Source organism: Rhinolophus ferrumequinum, chromosome 24 (genome assembly GCF_004115265.2).
Source record: "Rhinolophus ferrumequinum isolate MPI-CBG mRhiFer1 chromosome 24, mRhiFer1_v1.p, whole genome shotgun sequence".
Taxonomy (NCBI): Eukaryota; Metazoa; Chordata; class Mammalia; order Chiroptera; family Rhinolophidae; genus Rhinolophus; species Rhinolophus ferrumequinum.
Window position 1 is genome coordinate 8,137,295 of NC_046307.1, and position 16,949 is coordinate 8,154,243.

Here is a 16,949-nt window from a genome sequence, read left to right on the forward strand (position 1 = left end):
GATGGCTCTCCGGCCAGCGTGGAGAGGGCCCTGCAGGCTCTGGCTGAGCGGTTGCCGGAGGAGGCGAAGGCTACAGCCGGCCGTGTGGGCTGGCTGTTCCTCACGGCCTTGAGTCTCAACACGGAAAGTGGGCTTAATGAAATGGCCCAGGTGCCGGACCAGGTGTCCTGGTTGGAAGCACTGGAAGCCCGGGTCCGCCTGTAAGAAGGGGGGCCCCACAGTGGAGACTCTGAGGTAGAGGCTGAGGAAGCGAGTGGAGACAATGTAGCTCCCAACCCCCAAGCCCGGCCAATCTTGAAGCTAAGAGTAAAACGTCAGCAACCTTTGGGCCCCGGGGGCATTGCTGCAGGCAACCCAGCTGTGGCTGAGTTCACGACCTACACCCCTTACACTCCTACTAAGTTGCAGGAGCTGGGGAGGCGGTACAGACAGCACCGTGGAGAGCCAGTCTCGGCTTGGCTACTATGTTTATGGGATGAGGGAGCAGATAACATTCTCTGCTCCCCAGGCGAAATTGAAAAGCTAGCCTTCGTGACACTGCATCTGTCCCTGCGACAAAGGTTACAGAACTGCCATAGGATGGCCCAAAACCAGGGCAAACACTCTCTAATGGAGTGGCTCACTGCTGCGGTACGCACAGTATGGGGACAGGCTGGCGAGCTGTCAGACTCTGTGAGTCAATGGCAGTCATATACGGAACTTACTCAAATCATCCGTGATATGAGTAGGAGACATGCTTTTTTCAACCCTAACATGCAGGGGCCGGATGACGAGATTTTTACCGCCAGCATAAGAGATCTGGTTTTGGATACTGCATCTGCGAGTGATTTTGGATCCTTGGTTGCCATTCTTATGCCTTATGTGGGGCGGCGGATCCATGAAGTTACAATTGCCGTGGCCACCCTAGGGGATGTTGAAAGCCGGAGGCGAAGGAAATTAAGACAGGAGGTCCGCACAGTTGAGACCTGGAAGCCCAAACCAAAGGTAAAGGGGCGAGGTCGCGGGCCTTAGAGAGTAACACGTGCACAGATGTGGCGTGATCTCGTGGCAGCAGGGGTCGATCAGGAGAAGATACACCAACAACCCAATGCACTCTTGTTGGAACTTTGGAAACAGTTGCGTCCGGAACAATTCCGGAGAAGCCTAAAGGAGAAGTCTGGGAAAGTGCGACCTGTGTCCCTCCAGGACTTCATGCAGCCGCTTGAGGCCGACTCCTTTCACTTGATTAGGGTTGGGGCCAAGGTACCCGGTCAGAGGGGACAAGCAGGGACCGGAGGCCCCACATGGAGCTGTCCATACATTGGTCTCCTTCTAATGTGCAGAGGGTTTTGGCCCTAGTTGACACTGGTGCAGACTGCCGTCTTGTTTATGGGAACCCAGAACTCTTTCCCGGACCAGCAATCTGCATTGATGGCTGTGGGGGAAAGACTGTGACTGTGAAAGCCGTTTCCTTACCACTGGGTACAGGAAGGCTTCCCCCTCGTACCTACAAGGTTTATGTCTCCCCGGTTCCGCAGTATATTCTAGGGGTGGACGTGCTACATGGCCTCAGCTTACAGACGTCGGTAGATTTCCGGCTCCGGATCCGGGTGGTGAAAGTGGTGACACGCGGGCATGCTCACCACCCTCCTCAAGTGTTGCCACACCCCTGGAGCGTGGTTACAGTGTGACAGTACCGCCTGCCAGGACAGGAGGAGACTGGTCATACAATTTTGGAATTGGAGAAGGCACATATAGTGAGGCCAACGCACAGTCCCTTTAACTCCCCAGTATGACCTGGCGAATGACTGTGGACTATAGGGAGTTAAATAAGGTGACACCACCCTTGCACGCTGCAGTGCCTTCAATACATGATTTAATGGATCGTCTGACTGTCCGCCTGGGGACATATCACTATGTTGTGGACTTGGCCAATGCTTTTTTCTCCATTGACATTGTGCCTGAGTGTCAAGAGCAGTTTGCTTTTACTTGGGACGGGCGGCAGTGGACTTTTCAAGTCCTTCCACAAGGGTACTTGCACAGCCCCACTATCTGCCACGGGCTCGTGGCCCAGGATTTGGCACAGTGGGATCGCCCATCCTCTGTGGCCTTGTTTCATTATGTCGATAATATTTTATTAACATCAGATTCTCTTTCAGATTTAGAGCAAGCAGCTCCCACTCTTCTTCACCACCTGAAGTCACGCACCTGGGCAGTGAATGAGGAAAAGGTCCAAGGCCCTGGCTTATCCGTCAAGTTTTTGGGTTTTGTGTGGTCAGGTACCTGTAGGCTAATATGGCACAGGGACCCTCGCAGAAGACGCTTGTCCCGTAGATTGTGAGGCGAGACCCTGTAGGGTGGAGTGTGGGGACAGAGCCCCAGAGAGCAGTTTCCAGGCTCTCGGCCTCACGTGGAAGGGTGCTGGCTCGGGCAGTAGATGGCCATCAGCTGTGGCCGGTTAGCCAGTTGGCCACTGATATAACTGCCACGGCTGTGCTGGGGAGGGGAGTCGGTTGGTTGGCAGAAAAGCGGACAGCAGGTCACACGTCATGTGACTCCAGCCTCCAGTGAGACATAGTGGTATGACTCCACTACTTATGGCTCTGTGCGTGTTCCTTTTTGGCCTAGCCACATCCTGCGTTCTTATGTGGGGAGTGAGAGCTGAGACCCCGCAGGCCACCCCGCCCGACAATCGCCAAGTTAACAAGGCCATCCATGCATTAAACATAGAATTCCATTCCTTTGGTTTTCTCATCCATGGAGGTGTAAATATATTCTGCAAAATGGCAGTAAAGAGCTAGAAAACACTTCACACACCTGAGGCCCATACCCTGGTTTCTAAATACCATTTCCTACTAAAAGGAAACAGGGTTTCTTGGATAAATGGCTGATTTCAGCACTATGGCAAGGCAAATACAAGCCTGGAAGATCTTTTTGTGCCAGAAAGTAAGGTGCTACTTAAAGACTAATGGAGTCATGTCAAAAGGACATAGGAGCTAACTTTGAAAGAGCTCTCACTGGCTCATTTGGGGCAATCTAACAATAAAAAAGAATGACAATATTAAAAATAGAAAAACAATACTTGAATCATAGTGATTTTTTTAAAAAAGGAGGGGGAAAGTACTTCTATACAGAATACCATCTAATAAATGTAGAATGAATATACAATTAGAAAATTATCACTTCGTAACAGCAAAGTAATAGTTAATTTGGGCAACAACCATCAATGAATGCTAAAGCCACTAGGTGAAACACTGTTGGAAAACAAGATATCCACACATTCTCTAAGTATCACCTTAAGATCACTTACAACTTATAGCACTGTACCTTTACAACAGAGAAATAGAAGTGACCAAATTTAGCATCCCAATAATAGAAAGCACTGATACTATGTGTCTTCTGATGGGACAATAGAGGAAGACAGAACATCCTATTTGTAGTTCCTTAAGAAAATGATTTAACCTGAATTTAATCATGAGAAACCAGATGAATCCAAACCATGATACATTCTAGAAGACAATTGGCCAGACTCTTCAAAAAGCCATGTCCATGAAAGAAAGAAAGACAACGAGGACTGTTCTAAATTAAAGGAGACTAAAGAGGTATGACAACCAAATGTAATGTACCGTGACTGGATCCTGGATTGAAAAGTGAAACAACTATCAGGTTGGTGCAAAAGTAATTGCAGTTTTTAACCTTTTAAACCGCAATTATTTTTGCACCAACCTAATACAAGAGACATCTTGGAGATAATGGTGAGGAGTGAAGTATCATCAGCTCTACAACTTACTTTCAAATAATTTAGCAAAATAAAGCATATGCAAGAGAGAAGGCGATAAGGTAAATATGGCAAAATCCTTCCAATGTCCCTGTAGTTTTAAATATTTAAAAATAGAAAGATGGAGGGTGGGGAACACATGACTATTTCCAGCTTTCTCCATGTGCTGACACATTTCTAGCTTTACTTAAATTTCAAGTCTTCATTTAATGACCTGCATCTTTTTTTCATTATCTTTTCCGACTCATCCCCAATCATCACAGCATGCTGACATTTGCCCATTAACCACTGTCCCCAACAATGCTCTCTGGAAAAGCCTACCTCGTTCCATCACTGTATTAGAAACTCATCTTGCTATATATTTGAGATACATTTGTCAGAGTAAACTTGAACATTTTATCTGTAGATTAAAATACACTGCCTAGACACAGAAGAGGAGTAGGCAACTAACTGACCGTGGAGGTACTGTAGATAGAAAATGGAGTGATGCCGCCATAAGCTAAGGAATACTGCCAGCCATCAGAAGCTAGAAAAGGCAAGGAATGAGTTCTCCTCTAGAACCCTAATTTCAGACTTCTGGCCTTTAGAATTATGAGAGAATAAATTCCTATTGTTTTAAACAAAAAAAATTACACTGCCTAAATTACTTGAACATTAAATTTTATTAATAAAAATGCTAACGTTAAATTATACTTTGAAATTTTAATTTTCATAAAAGTTCCAAATGATATACTTAAACATTAGAACTCTAATAATTAATCACAAATGATAATGCATCAAAAGATCAGGCATCCAATGACTTATAAGTTCAAAGCATAGCCTAAAGTTCACTTTCCTGATCCCATTATATATTATGAAGTCACCTAAGATTTGCTAGTCCCAAATTCCACATTCACTTCTCAATCCTTAGCTCTCTTCACATTTTCTGTAGCATTTAACTGCTTCCACATTCATCATTCATTCACTTCCCCTTCCTAAAACTCTTTCTTCCCATCCCTTCTGTAGTATGTTTCTCTCTAGGTTTTTGTCTGAATGAAAAGCATTTAGCAATGGTTACAAGGACAGAACGTGAAATTAAAATGCCTGGTCTGAATCCTGATTCCAGTTTCCCAGCTGTGTGACCTTAGACAAACTAATCTCACTCGGATTCCACTTCACTATGTAGACATGACGTTTTATTGTGCTTTTCTGTATTGTGCTTCACAGATTTTGCCTTTTTTTTCTTTTTAAACAAACTGAAGGCAAGATCCTCCACCAGCAAAACGTTATGACTTGTTTTACTGTGATACTCGCTTTATTACAGTGGTCTGGAACTGAACCTGCCAGAGCTACGAGGTATCCCTGGAGAATACCTTCTTGCAGAAATTTTGGAAGGATTAAATGTATATAAAGCTTTCATAACAGTGATAGGCATCCAATAAGCACCAGAAGTCTTAGCCATTCTTACTGCTATTACTGCCTTTCTGCTCCAGCTGCTGCCAGGTCTCCTTCACAGGCTTTGCCTTCTTTTCTTGTTAACTTAAAATGCTTATAAAGTTTATGTTCCCAGAGCTGTGACATCTTCACTGAAGACTCTCTACCATCATAATATCTTCTACATCCATAGCTTCAGCTACCATATTGTCTCTTCTTCACCTAACTCTTACATATTCTAACCTATACTCATATCAGGACTCCTTTTTTCTAAAACAACTTGAATGAGACCAGCCTATCCTCTACTCCTCTCTCCCAATAGCCCTCCTACAAACTCCTGAGCACCTGGGATTCACAACGATCGATCGCAGTACCTAACCAGGCTGTATGTTAATCATGTATTTGCCTATCTCCTTCCCTAATGAAACAACTTCAACCTTTTATCCTTGACACTTAAAAAAAAAACAGTGCTTAATAATATTTACCACACAAATACTGATTAGGCAGTCTTCCTCAGAAAGAGTATGTATTCAACTCTGCCTCAGAGAGTCATTTAAGAACTCATAAATAATCCACACTCCATTCGGCACTTGTGACACTCAAACTCTTTTCTAAAAGATGTGATGAAGCCTTCTCATATTCATTGAATGCTTTTAAGAAGCCCAACTAGGACAGGTTACCATCCTCTGAAAACAAAAGTGTAAGCTGTAAAACAAAATGGTGTTAAGAAATCCCATATGAAGCACACCTGTTCTCACTCTACATAAAACTTGAGAATTATAAACTTTCGTTAAATTGACATAGCCCCTTACAGTACATCAGACAGCACAGGCAAGATTAAACAAGAGGCATTTATTTAGGAAAATATTAGGCATCTATATAGATGGTAGTACAGAAAACAAAAGCTTAAAATACAACCTAAAGTTGTGTTTTATTCTTATTAAGTTATATTATTTTCAGATAAAGAGAAAGCAGTGGGGTGCTACTGGACTAAGTCCCCGATGAATCCTGTAACCTTGAGCAAGACATTTTCCCTTTGGAGTTCAGTGCCTTTATCTACATGTAACCTCATTTCACTAACTCTTCAGCCCAGCAGCTGAAGTATTTCTGGGAGCGCTAGACACGTGTTCACAGAGACATGGAGGCGGGGCTGCTACTTCCGCCACCCACTAAGTCTGCTGTCCAGCGAGCCCCCTCTCCTGCCACACAGCAGAGCCTGAAGCGCTGCCACTGCCAAAGTTTCAGTTTACAGCAAAGTAGGAAAGAATATCTAGTAGTGACAAACTGAGGGTTACCAGAGGGGTGGAGGGCTGCGGAGCTGGGTGAAAAAGGTGACGGGATTACGAAGAACAAATTGGTAGTTACAGAACAGTCTCGGGGATGTAAAGTACAGCATAGGGAATGGAGTCAATGATGTTGCAACAACTCTGTGGAGTGCCAGGTGGGGCCGAGACGAATGGGGGGGAGATCACTGCATAGAGTATGTCAATGTCTAACCATTACACTATACACCTGAAACTAACGTAATTATCAAATGGCATCTGTCACTGAAAAAAGAATAAATAACTTAGAAATAAAAGAACGTCTAGTAGTAGAGAAATGTCAAACAGAGGCTGCTTATGCCTCCGTAACCTCACGTTCTTAATGAAGTGGCTCATTAGTTACCTACAGCCGGACCTCAGTGTGCACAGGCGGGTCCAACGTAAACCCAAACGACGACCCCGTTCCAGAGCTCCCCACACGCCGTCCCTTCCCAAGAGCAGGGCTGTCACACCGCGGGCCTCCCCTGCGCCTCCCCTGTGCAGAATTCTCTCAGGGAGGCTCCTCCTCCTCAGCACCACCACCTTCGGTGTCTAAACTCCTGGAGGCCAGTTCTTTCCTCAAGTTGGGAATCTCCAGGACATGGAAAATAAGGCGCCCAGAGAGGTTGTCTAATAAGGGCCCCGTCCAGGTTTGACATTCCCTTTCCATCCAGCTGAGTTTACAAATAAAGGCCAAAGGGCCCCCGAAGCATAAGTTCTTTTCCTTTCCATGGAAGCCTGAATGTGCATCTGCTGTAGAAGAGAACAAGAGAATCTGTGTTCTGCCCCCGAGATGTGCACAGCGACTCACTCAAGTGTCTCCAAGCACAATGGTGCTCTTTCGACAATTCTTTACAAACCTCCACAGTGTACATTTAAGGACCATTATTCTAAATTCTGAAACAGATTAATAAACAATTACAGGGACATGAAATTGTACATTCTTTCCAGTTCTACTCCCTCTTTAACTTTGGGTAACAAAACTAATCTAGTTTTTTTGTTGTTGTTTTTTTTTTATTAAAAAAACCCTTTTTCCTGCTTGTAAATAGGCAATTATATTAGCACCCAGCTGAGCATAAAATTTTTGCCCAGCTTAAGTTTTAAGACATCTGGTTAAAAACATGAGAAGTCAAAACTGGTATTTATCTGTGTTTCTCTGTGAAGTTTCTGAGAAATGTATTTGAAAGCCATATAAGAAAGGAGTTCCTGTTTCAAGGTATGACTAGGTTTCCTCTATCTGTGTTGTCTCGGAAGAACTGCGAGGTAAAACACACAGTTTATGGTAACTACTTTATTCCTATTTTAACAAGAGAATATTAATAGCAAAATTTGCCATTATGCCAAACTTCAACAGTCTTTATCCCAGCACTTCAAATATTAGATCAATAGAAATCACTGCTAGAATAGTAGGGAAACAATATTTTGCGCATGACTTTTCGTTTTAAAGTCGTTTACTCTACCAATTATTTGGATACCTACTATGTACCAGGTATTGCATGATGGTAACTAGGAGATAAGAAGTCACTACGGTCAGGGGCTCCCAGCACAACCAGAGACAAACATGCAAGTCATCTAACACAGCTTGGTAATCGCTGTGGTGGAGGAAACCACAAGTATCCTGGGAATAGCAAGAAGTGGGAAAGGGAGGAAGGAAGGATGCACAGGTTTGCAGATGCACACTGGAGATGAGATTTCAGGGAGGAATCTGCATTTGCCAAGCCAGAGAGAGGATGGCATTCCAGTTAGAGGCAATAGCAAGCTGACATGTGTGGCCACCACTTCCTGAGTGCTCATGATGACAGGCACTTTGCTAAATACTTCACCTATTACCTCTTTTAGCTCACACAACAATCCCCAAAAGATGTTCAGTCTCACAGAAGTTAGGTAACTTGTCCAGGGTCCCTCAAATTCTGTGCTGGAGCCCAGATTTAAAGTCGGCTTGTACAACTGCAAAATTCCAGGGCTGTACATACTGCACCATACTTTCCCATCCTTTGTAGAGCACAGAGACGAGAATATGGCACAATGGACAAGGTTCTCACCTCTACGTATTACAATTACTTAAGGAGCTTTCTGTAATACCAGTGCTTAACATTCCATTCCAAGAGGTTCTAATTCAAGAAATGGAGGGTGGGCCTGGGCATTAAAAAAAAATTCCCTAGGTTGAGAAATATACATAGCCTATGTCGAGTAGTACTGTGTTAGGACACTTCTAAGTAGCTAAATGCATGTGTTTGGGGGTGGGGGACGTTAAGGCTAGAGTGCCAGGTACGAGACGAAGGAGACTCTCTATCCTTCCTCTTCTCTTCAGAGACAAACTCACAAACAGTACACCTGCTACCTTCATTTTTTTGGGTCTTATTCTCTCTTGAATCCACTGTAATCTGTTTCTTTATTAATCAGGCCATTGAACTTATTCTGACAGAAGCAATCAAAGAATTTATCAGTCCTCACTTTTCTTGAACTCTCTATAGTGTCTTGACATTAGGGATTTCTTTCTGAAACACCCTCCTATAACAGCACTTTTCTGTTCTCCTCTTACCACTAACAATTTCTTTTCCTTCTCTTTTGCAGTGTTCTTTTCTTTCCCCCACTCCTTTAATATTAAAGCACACAAAGGATCTTGTCCTTTTATTCTCACTCTGCTTTTCACCCTGGGCATTCCTACCAATCCCATGACTTCACTAATAACCCATATGCTGTAGACTCTCAGACCAAGTCAGACCCATGGCCTGGTTGGATCTGAAGCTCCAAATGCTTACTGAACATTTCCCCTGTACGGAGTCTCAAACCCGTTCCAAAACGGAATTCTCTTCCCACCCTAAATTCTCCTCCTTAATAATGTACCCTTACACATACTCCCCAAATCAGAATTCTAAACTTCTGCATTACTCTTGCACCTAGTCCAAGACTGATCCTAACAAGCAAAACACAGGAAGGTTTTGCAAGACTTTGCCAGACTCTTGCAGAGGCTTGAGAGGAAGGTAAGGACAGGGTGTATCTTGGCCCCAACAGCAGTTATCCCTGAGTAGGTAGGCTTCCACAGAGTGAGACAGACAATCCAAAAGGGCAAAGAAAGGGGTAAGTCAGGATATAAAGGATAAGCAGATGAAGATCAAGGAACGCCCCAAGAGAGGAGGGTCAAAGTCCAGTCAAGAGGTAAAATACAAAATACCAAGGCTTCATAGTCCTCTTGGCTGCCGGAAACACACACTGTCTGATTCCACTCAAATGAAGTTCGAAAGCTGGCAGAGCAAATTTATGGTGAAAGATGCCAGAACAGTGGTCCTTTTGGAAATGGTACTGACTGGGAGGAGCAAAGGGGGAGTTTCTGGAGTGGCGGTTTTATACATACACACATCCATACGCATATGTATGTGTGTATGTATGTCATGATTTGGGTGGTAGCTAAATATATTTGTAAAAATTAAGCTGGCTATATATTATACTTAGGGTATGTAGACTTGACTAGATGTGTATTACAGTCAATTTCAAAGTTAAAAAAGAAGTCTGGTGGGCAGCAGATACTCCCAATCCAATAGTCTCTCACTATCTCACACCTGAACGTCGGCATGTGTTTTTCTAACCAGGACCCTATCTCCTGGTTTCCCTGTCATCCTGATATAATCGTTAACAGTTTTACCTCTCATGCAGAAAAGTCTCCTGGTTTGGACAGCATGTTGTAGGTTTCCCTAACCTACAAGCCTCCCTGCCTCTAGTGTAGCCCATACATCTTCAACAATGCCCACAGAGTAATCTTTGTGAGACTGATCGTATTTCTGGGCTTTGAACCCTCCAATGGTTCTCCTTTATTTATAAGATCGGGTCCAAATCCCTGAAATGACTCAACCTTGCCAGCTCCAACATTTAATATCCAATACCATGTACCACCACCCCGCCCTCAGCACCCCATACACTAGCCAGTCAGCAGTTTTGCAAGCTTTTCTCATTATCACACCCCTCCCAAAGAGCATTTTTAGACATTTTTTCCTGATTGCCGCCCCACCTCCAATTAAATACTAAGGAATAAGATTTTGTCAGGTACGGGTGAGTGTTGGAGGGCCACAAACCATAGTAATAGCTAAGATTTTTTTCACTCCCCCTAAAAACCATTTTGTCCCTTTGGGAATAACAGCGCCCCCACTGGGAATGCATGCTCTAGACTTATAGATTGGCCTCTTCATCCACAAGTGCCCCTGGCTTGTCACCATTATTAGTGCCTTTGCTCCTGCTGCTGTATGCATGCAGTGACCTCCCTTCTGAATAGCTGTCACACAGTATTTAAGAATCAATTAATTGCTCTCCAAGATTTTCCTTTTCCCATTTGCAGTCTCAAAAGTGTCTGATCCATACATTTGTCACTAATAACCTTAACGTTTTACTAATGTTTTCACGTCTGTCTCCTAAGTCACTGAAGAATAGAGACCTTGTCGAATTTCCTTCTACATCCTTGGCTTTTAGTATTGTGTCTGACATACCATTTGTTAAATGAATGGATAAATCAATGTTATCATCTGGGTGAAATAAACATACATCTCAGTTTACCTGAGACAGTCCTCTTTTAACCATTATTCTGGCATAAATATTAATAGTACCTTTTATTCTCAAAAAGGATACCTTATATTGCTAACCTATCTAGGCAATGTGAAATAATTAAATTTTGAGCAAGAGGAGAACATGATCAGCTCTGAGTACTAGAAAATCACTCCAGCAGTAATATGACAATAAATAAAATGTCTCAAGCAAAAAATTCAGGGGCAAAACAACAAAAGAGCCTGAATTAGGGTAATAGAACCGGAGAGGAAGAAGTAGAAAGAGATTCAGGATGCCAAATCAACAAAGTTTAGTGGCCTGTTGGATACAGAGAGGAAGACAGCAGGGGAGAATCGAGTAAAAACACAAATTTCTGGACTGAGCAACTGGGGCAGTCACCAACAGAATACTGAGAAGGAATGACAATGGCTTCAACTCAGGGCTGGTGACTGAGGAAGCTGGAGGACAATTTAGTGGTTAGATATATGGATTTGAAGCATTTGAAAGAGGGAAAGACGGACTACATAGTCCTAGGAGTGAACCTATAAAAATTAAGTGAAGCCAAGTTGCTGAATGAGACTACCCAAACGCACAAAATCAGAAGTTCTAATGAAGAAAGAGTATTCTCTTTTTAACCTGAGTACTTTACATAACTAATTCTAAATTTTGTTCTCTTGAACATATTTACTGATCATTTAATATACACAAAGCATGGTATTAAGCACTTAGGAAAGGAAATAAACCATAACAGAGCAATAAGGAGCTCACTCTGAGGTTTAAAAAAAAGAAAGGTCCATAGAGAAAGAATGGTGTAGAATATGGACTGAGTTGAGAAACAGCCAAATCCAGTCTCAATTTTGACTGTGGCATCTTTAATTTCGGTATAACGATGCAAAAAGAATACCTTAAGAGCTTCTGTTGTTTTAAGCACTAAGTTTCCCACAGAGTATATAAGTCTAAAATTTTCCATCAAAAAAAAAAAATCTTTGAAAAGTAGAAAAGGAAATCAGAGAACCAACTCAGGAAAGACAATGTGCTGTGGAAGCTGGATCTACAAAGTAGGAGAAGTGGCCAGAAAAGTAAACACTGTGTTCGAAAGCAGTTCTAAATGGCATACTTCACAATATGTTTCTGTGCTTAGTACTGGTTCACTAGGATTACGCTTGAGTAGATAGTTTCATGTAAGGACAACAGACGGTTCAAAGTAAAAGAACCATTAATTCTGTCCCAGAAACAGAGTTCTTTACTCATTATGATACAAACATCTGATTACAAGATTATAAGACGCAGATCCTTATCTATTTGTATATTTTTTCATAATTCTTTTCACACAGTAGATATTCAAGGAAAAAATAAGCTGAATTAACAGTATCCCCTCATATCGTCACTTTATCACTTGGCTTCCAGGATACCACCTCTCTCTAGGTTTTTCTTCTACTGCACTGTTTGTTCCCACTCATTTCCCTTTGCTGATTTTTGCTCTTTCCCCCTAACAGTGTAGTGATCAGGTGCCCAAGGCAACGTCTTCGGTCCTCATCTGTTCTCTAAGTAAACTCACTACCTTGGTAATTTCATCTAGTCTCAAGACTTTAAATATTATCTATAAGCTAATGACTACACAATTTCTATCTCCAGTCAAGCCTTCTTTCTAGAAATATAAATTTGTATATGCAATTCCTCACTCATTTGCAATGCCTCAACATTTCTAAGACATTTCAAAAATGACATGGTCAAAACTGACTTTCTGATCTCCTCCCCACCCCTCAGCCCCTGCCCCCAAATCTACTCCTCCAGCAGCTTTCCCCATCTATCTGATGGCAGCTCAAACTCTCTTTGATGGTAATTCCAACACTCAAGTTATTCAGGCCAAAAACCTTGAAACTACGCTCAATTCTTTATCTCAAAGCACCTATCTAACCCATTAGCAAATTACGTTGGCTAAACCTTCCAAACATTTCTATAATTGGTTGATTACTTCTCACCACCTACATTACTACTATTTAATCAGGGATGTGATCATCTCTTCCCTACTTTAACTGATGTTCCCGTTTTCTTCTATCCTTGCTCCCACATAGTCTATTCTCAACCCAGTAAGCAGCCAGGGGACTCTTTTAAAAAGTTAAGTAGGATAATATCACACCTCTGCTTCAAACGTTTTCCCAATCCCCCCTTTCACTCAAAATAAAAGTCAAGAACTTACAATGATTAGAAGGTCCTACACGCGGTGCCCCATCCTGTACCACTGCCACCTCTCTGACTTCACCTTACTACTCTCTCTTGTTCACTCTTCTACAATCACTCAGCACCCTACTAGTCCTGAACCACCAGACATGCTCTCTCGTCTTAGGGCCTTTGCAATGACTACTCTACCTAAAAAGGTCTTTCCTCGTGTATCCATCCCACAGCTAATTCCATCACGTGCAGCAAGGCTTTAATCAAGTCATCTCTATCAGCAGAACACGGACTATCTTATTTAAACTGCTACCCGGCCCTTACCCCTCACTTCCACTCCCTTTATCCTTCTTTTTTTATTAGCAATCATCAGCTATCATATCATGTAACTTATTATATTTATCTGCCTTCTATTAGTATGTAAGCACCACCAAGGCAGGCCTGTTTGGTTCACTGATACAAGCTGGTGCACAGAATGTAAGCTTTAAACTGGTAAGCTTTCAATAAATAACTGAAATGAATACATTTACATATTAGCCCCTTAAGAGTCCACTAAAAGAATAAGGATTTTCTGAAAATAGAAATGAACTTTTGAGAATTTCATCAAATTACTTACCACTCATAAATTATCACTGGGATTCAGGTTACCTCTTCTTTATTCATACTTTCGTACCCCAAGTTATACTCATTCAAAAACACTGCCAATGAATCAGGCAGTTAATACGTTACGCTGTTAGACGTCAGGGATCTAATCTGTGTACTGTGGGGCGGTCATTTAGCGTTTCCTTAAACAATGCTGCTGTTCCAGTAAAACAAGGTAAAGTACTTATAAGCACACAATGGCCAACACAATCTTGAACAATTTAGAAAATCTTGTAAGGCTCAAAAATAGGCAATTTCAAACTAGGTAATTCTGTTATTAAAGAGATGTAGGATTTTTCTCATTAAAATATGGACTTATCATAAGCACTATTTAAAAGCAAAACTGACATTATACATTACAAGCCTTGCATGACACTTCCTAATGATATAAAAACTATGGCAGAGTCACCTGAGCAAGATGAATGCTTTCAATTAGCTCACAATTACATTGAGAATCATCACAGTGAAATTAAAACACATGGGACTGTAAATACAGGTCTCAAAAAAGGACTCTGGAAAGTGGCAGTATTTGCCTTGTTTCTATGCAAAGATCAGAATTTCCAACAACAAAGTTTGACCCATCAAAGCTATAATTATGGCTTGAATAATGTCATGTCACAAAAAGTCAGTCCAAAGTTACTGAGACCTACCATGCAAAACACTATAAATCTTAAGAATTAACCAAAGCATCTCATTTCATTTACTGCAACTACACACAAGATAATCCAACAATCCATTCACATTGTTTTTAATTTTTGCTTTCTAGTTTAGAAAACATAAGCCACTTATTTCAGAAACTTCTCCAAACCAAAGAAAACCTTCCAAAAAAATCTAAGCACTCCATAGGGATATGCAAGGTTAATAGATTTTAGTTATGTGCCTAAAAACTAGCCCTCAGGTCAAATGAAAATTATTTAAGATGCTATTACTGCTAACCCAATACAGCAAGTTTTGAATTCCAGCACAAAATGCTGTAAAATTTCCCAATGACAGTCTGAAAAAGTACCTCTAGAACTGATCTTTTAAATGCATCATCCTCCACTAGAATTCAACATATGACTGGATGCAAAGTTTCAAACTGACATTGAAAACTTCATCTTTTCTTTGAAAACTTTCTTTTTTTAAGCACTTGTACAGTACTTAAGGGACCTTTAAAGAGAAGTTATTTCTTAACATGGCTGTTACACTTCACTTAAAATTTCTACCTCGTTTTTCAGTCTACCTAACCTACAGGTACTCTTACTCAGAGACCCGACCCACATTTTACCCTAAGAAAATACAAGTTAGTAAATGGTGTTCTTATCGAAAACACTAGGAAGTCACGGATAAGATCGGTGTACGGGGAACACGGCATTGCGAGCAGGAAAGGCGGCCGTCACCCGCCCGTGAGAAGGGCCCGGGTCGCGGGACACTGAGAACAGATACCGTGGCAGCAGGTGCGAGGTTCTAGCAAAGCGACAGTTGCCACAGGTTTCGGACCGACGGGGTATACTGTCCGCTGGACAGCGGGAAGCGCGCCGGGGTCGGCCGGCCTTACCTCGGGAGTCCGCTCCGGCGGCTTCTTCTTTAGCGCTTGCCTAGCGCCGGGGTCCACGGGTGAGTTCATGGCCGCGGCCCCGGCCCCCGTGCTCCCCACCTTACCCTTAGCAGCACACGTGACAGCCCATTTACCCTAGGTACGGGGTCTCCACCCCCCACCCCAGAGAAAGGGGGCTCCGGACCGCCGCGGGAACCCGGCTAGAGCAAACAAGCCTTCGCAACGCCCGCCCAGGGCCTCAGCCCACGCGCGACTGGCCAGAGAGAAGCCAGCGCGGGGGAAGAGGGAGGGCGAGTGCGCAGGCGCAGCACGCGCGGGCACGCAAACGAGCGCCCAAGGGCGTGACTCCGCGGTGACGTAGGAGTGGGGCGGTACAGTTAGGCCTCTTCCAACCCTTCTTCGTGAGATTTAAAGACACGTCGCGAGACCTCACCTAAACTTCTCACGGAATCCTCCTCGGAGGTGGTTTTGACCGCCCCAGCTTCCGGTGGAGGGGCCGGAAACGCGCTAGAGGGACTGAGCAAAACCAGCGTGTTGGGACAGAACCGTGGGGAAAACGTTCTAGGTAGAGTTGTGTTTGTACCAAAATCCGGAAGCTCAGGGCGTGGCCAAGTCGGGGCTGACCTCCCGCTCTGCAACTCCGACGCCCCTCCCTTGGAGAACGGAAATCGATGCCGCCATTCGGCGAATAAGGAAGTTCATGTTTAATAAAACGAAACCTCTTGTGGAAGAGGCCCACCGAGAAATACTTGCCCTGTCCAAGACAGACGTCCCGAGATTAGGGCAGAGAACTCAACGCTTCGCGGCCTAGCAGGGTGGGGCAGCCGCCGTGCCTCCTGCCAGCTGTTACGCTGGTTCGCGAAGCCAGTGTGGCCTGCGTTCACATGACCGAGGCCCAAAGCAGCTTTCCTCAGACAGCGAGCCTTAGGGTTGCCTTACTGTTACTGTAGTACATCTTGCACACTAGTCTGTTTCTCAATAGACCGAATAAAGCCAGTTTCCATTTATTTACTGGTCCATTGGTAAGAAAACGACCACTCTAGGGCAGCCAGACACCTGCTGAGGCTGTTTGCACCTTAGATCGCTGACAGAATTGAAGAATTCATCCTTCTAGATCAGTTCACTATCTCATTAGTGCACAGATGGGCCGCACTGGTCACACAATTGCTTGCTTTGGAGCCACCATAGACATGTCTTTTCCACTGAATTTTAAACTACCCGAGGTCTGTGTACCACATCTAGGTACATCTTAGTACTTCTCACAGCAATTTCTTGAGCTCACTAAACACAGTGACTTATGATTATGACGTTATTCACAGTTTTAAATGAGATGTTAAGAGTTGAAATTTCAGAGTAACAAAAAGGGTGGGAGAGTTCAGGCTGCATCATTCTAGAACCTAGTAATGGTTGATGTTGATAAAGGTTTTGTTTTCCGTTGGCAGTTGGACTTGCTCAAACCAAGTTTACAACATAATATTAGCACATTTCTTTCTTTTTTTTTTTTTTTTTTTGGAGTACTCGACAAAAACCTTACCAGGGAAGTTGTGGCTCAGCCATTCTGGAAAGAAAGTAACTGTAGAAAGATAAGGAGGAA

The 16,949-nt window shown here is 43.2% G+C and overlaps 1 protein-coding gene across 11 annotated transcripts in view; it reads right to left on the reverse strand.

The window, feature by feature from the left end:
* Positions 1-15,660, reverse strand: part of RAPGEF6 (Rap guanine nucleotide exchange factor 6) — a 180,465-nt gene extending 164,805 nt beyond the window's left edge. For 4 of the 11 annotated variants that reach the window (XM_033096371.1, XM_033096364.1, XM_033096365.1 and 1 more), the window contains exon 1: positions 15,356-15,659. In XM_033096371.1, coding sequence (XP_032952262.1) covers positions 15,356-15,424 — 69 coding nt within the window. In that variant the 5' untranslated portion in view covers positions 15,425-15,659. Of the gene's footprint in view, positions 1-15,355 lie in introns of all 11 variants that reach the window. The other 7 variants (XM_033096367.1, XM_033096363.1, XM_033096375.1 and 4 more) reach the window with 4 other exon arrangements.
* Positions 15,661-16,949: the final 1,289 nt, after the last annotated feature.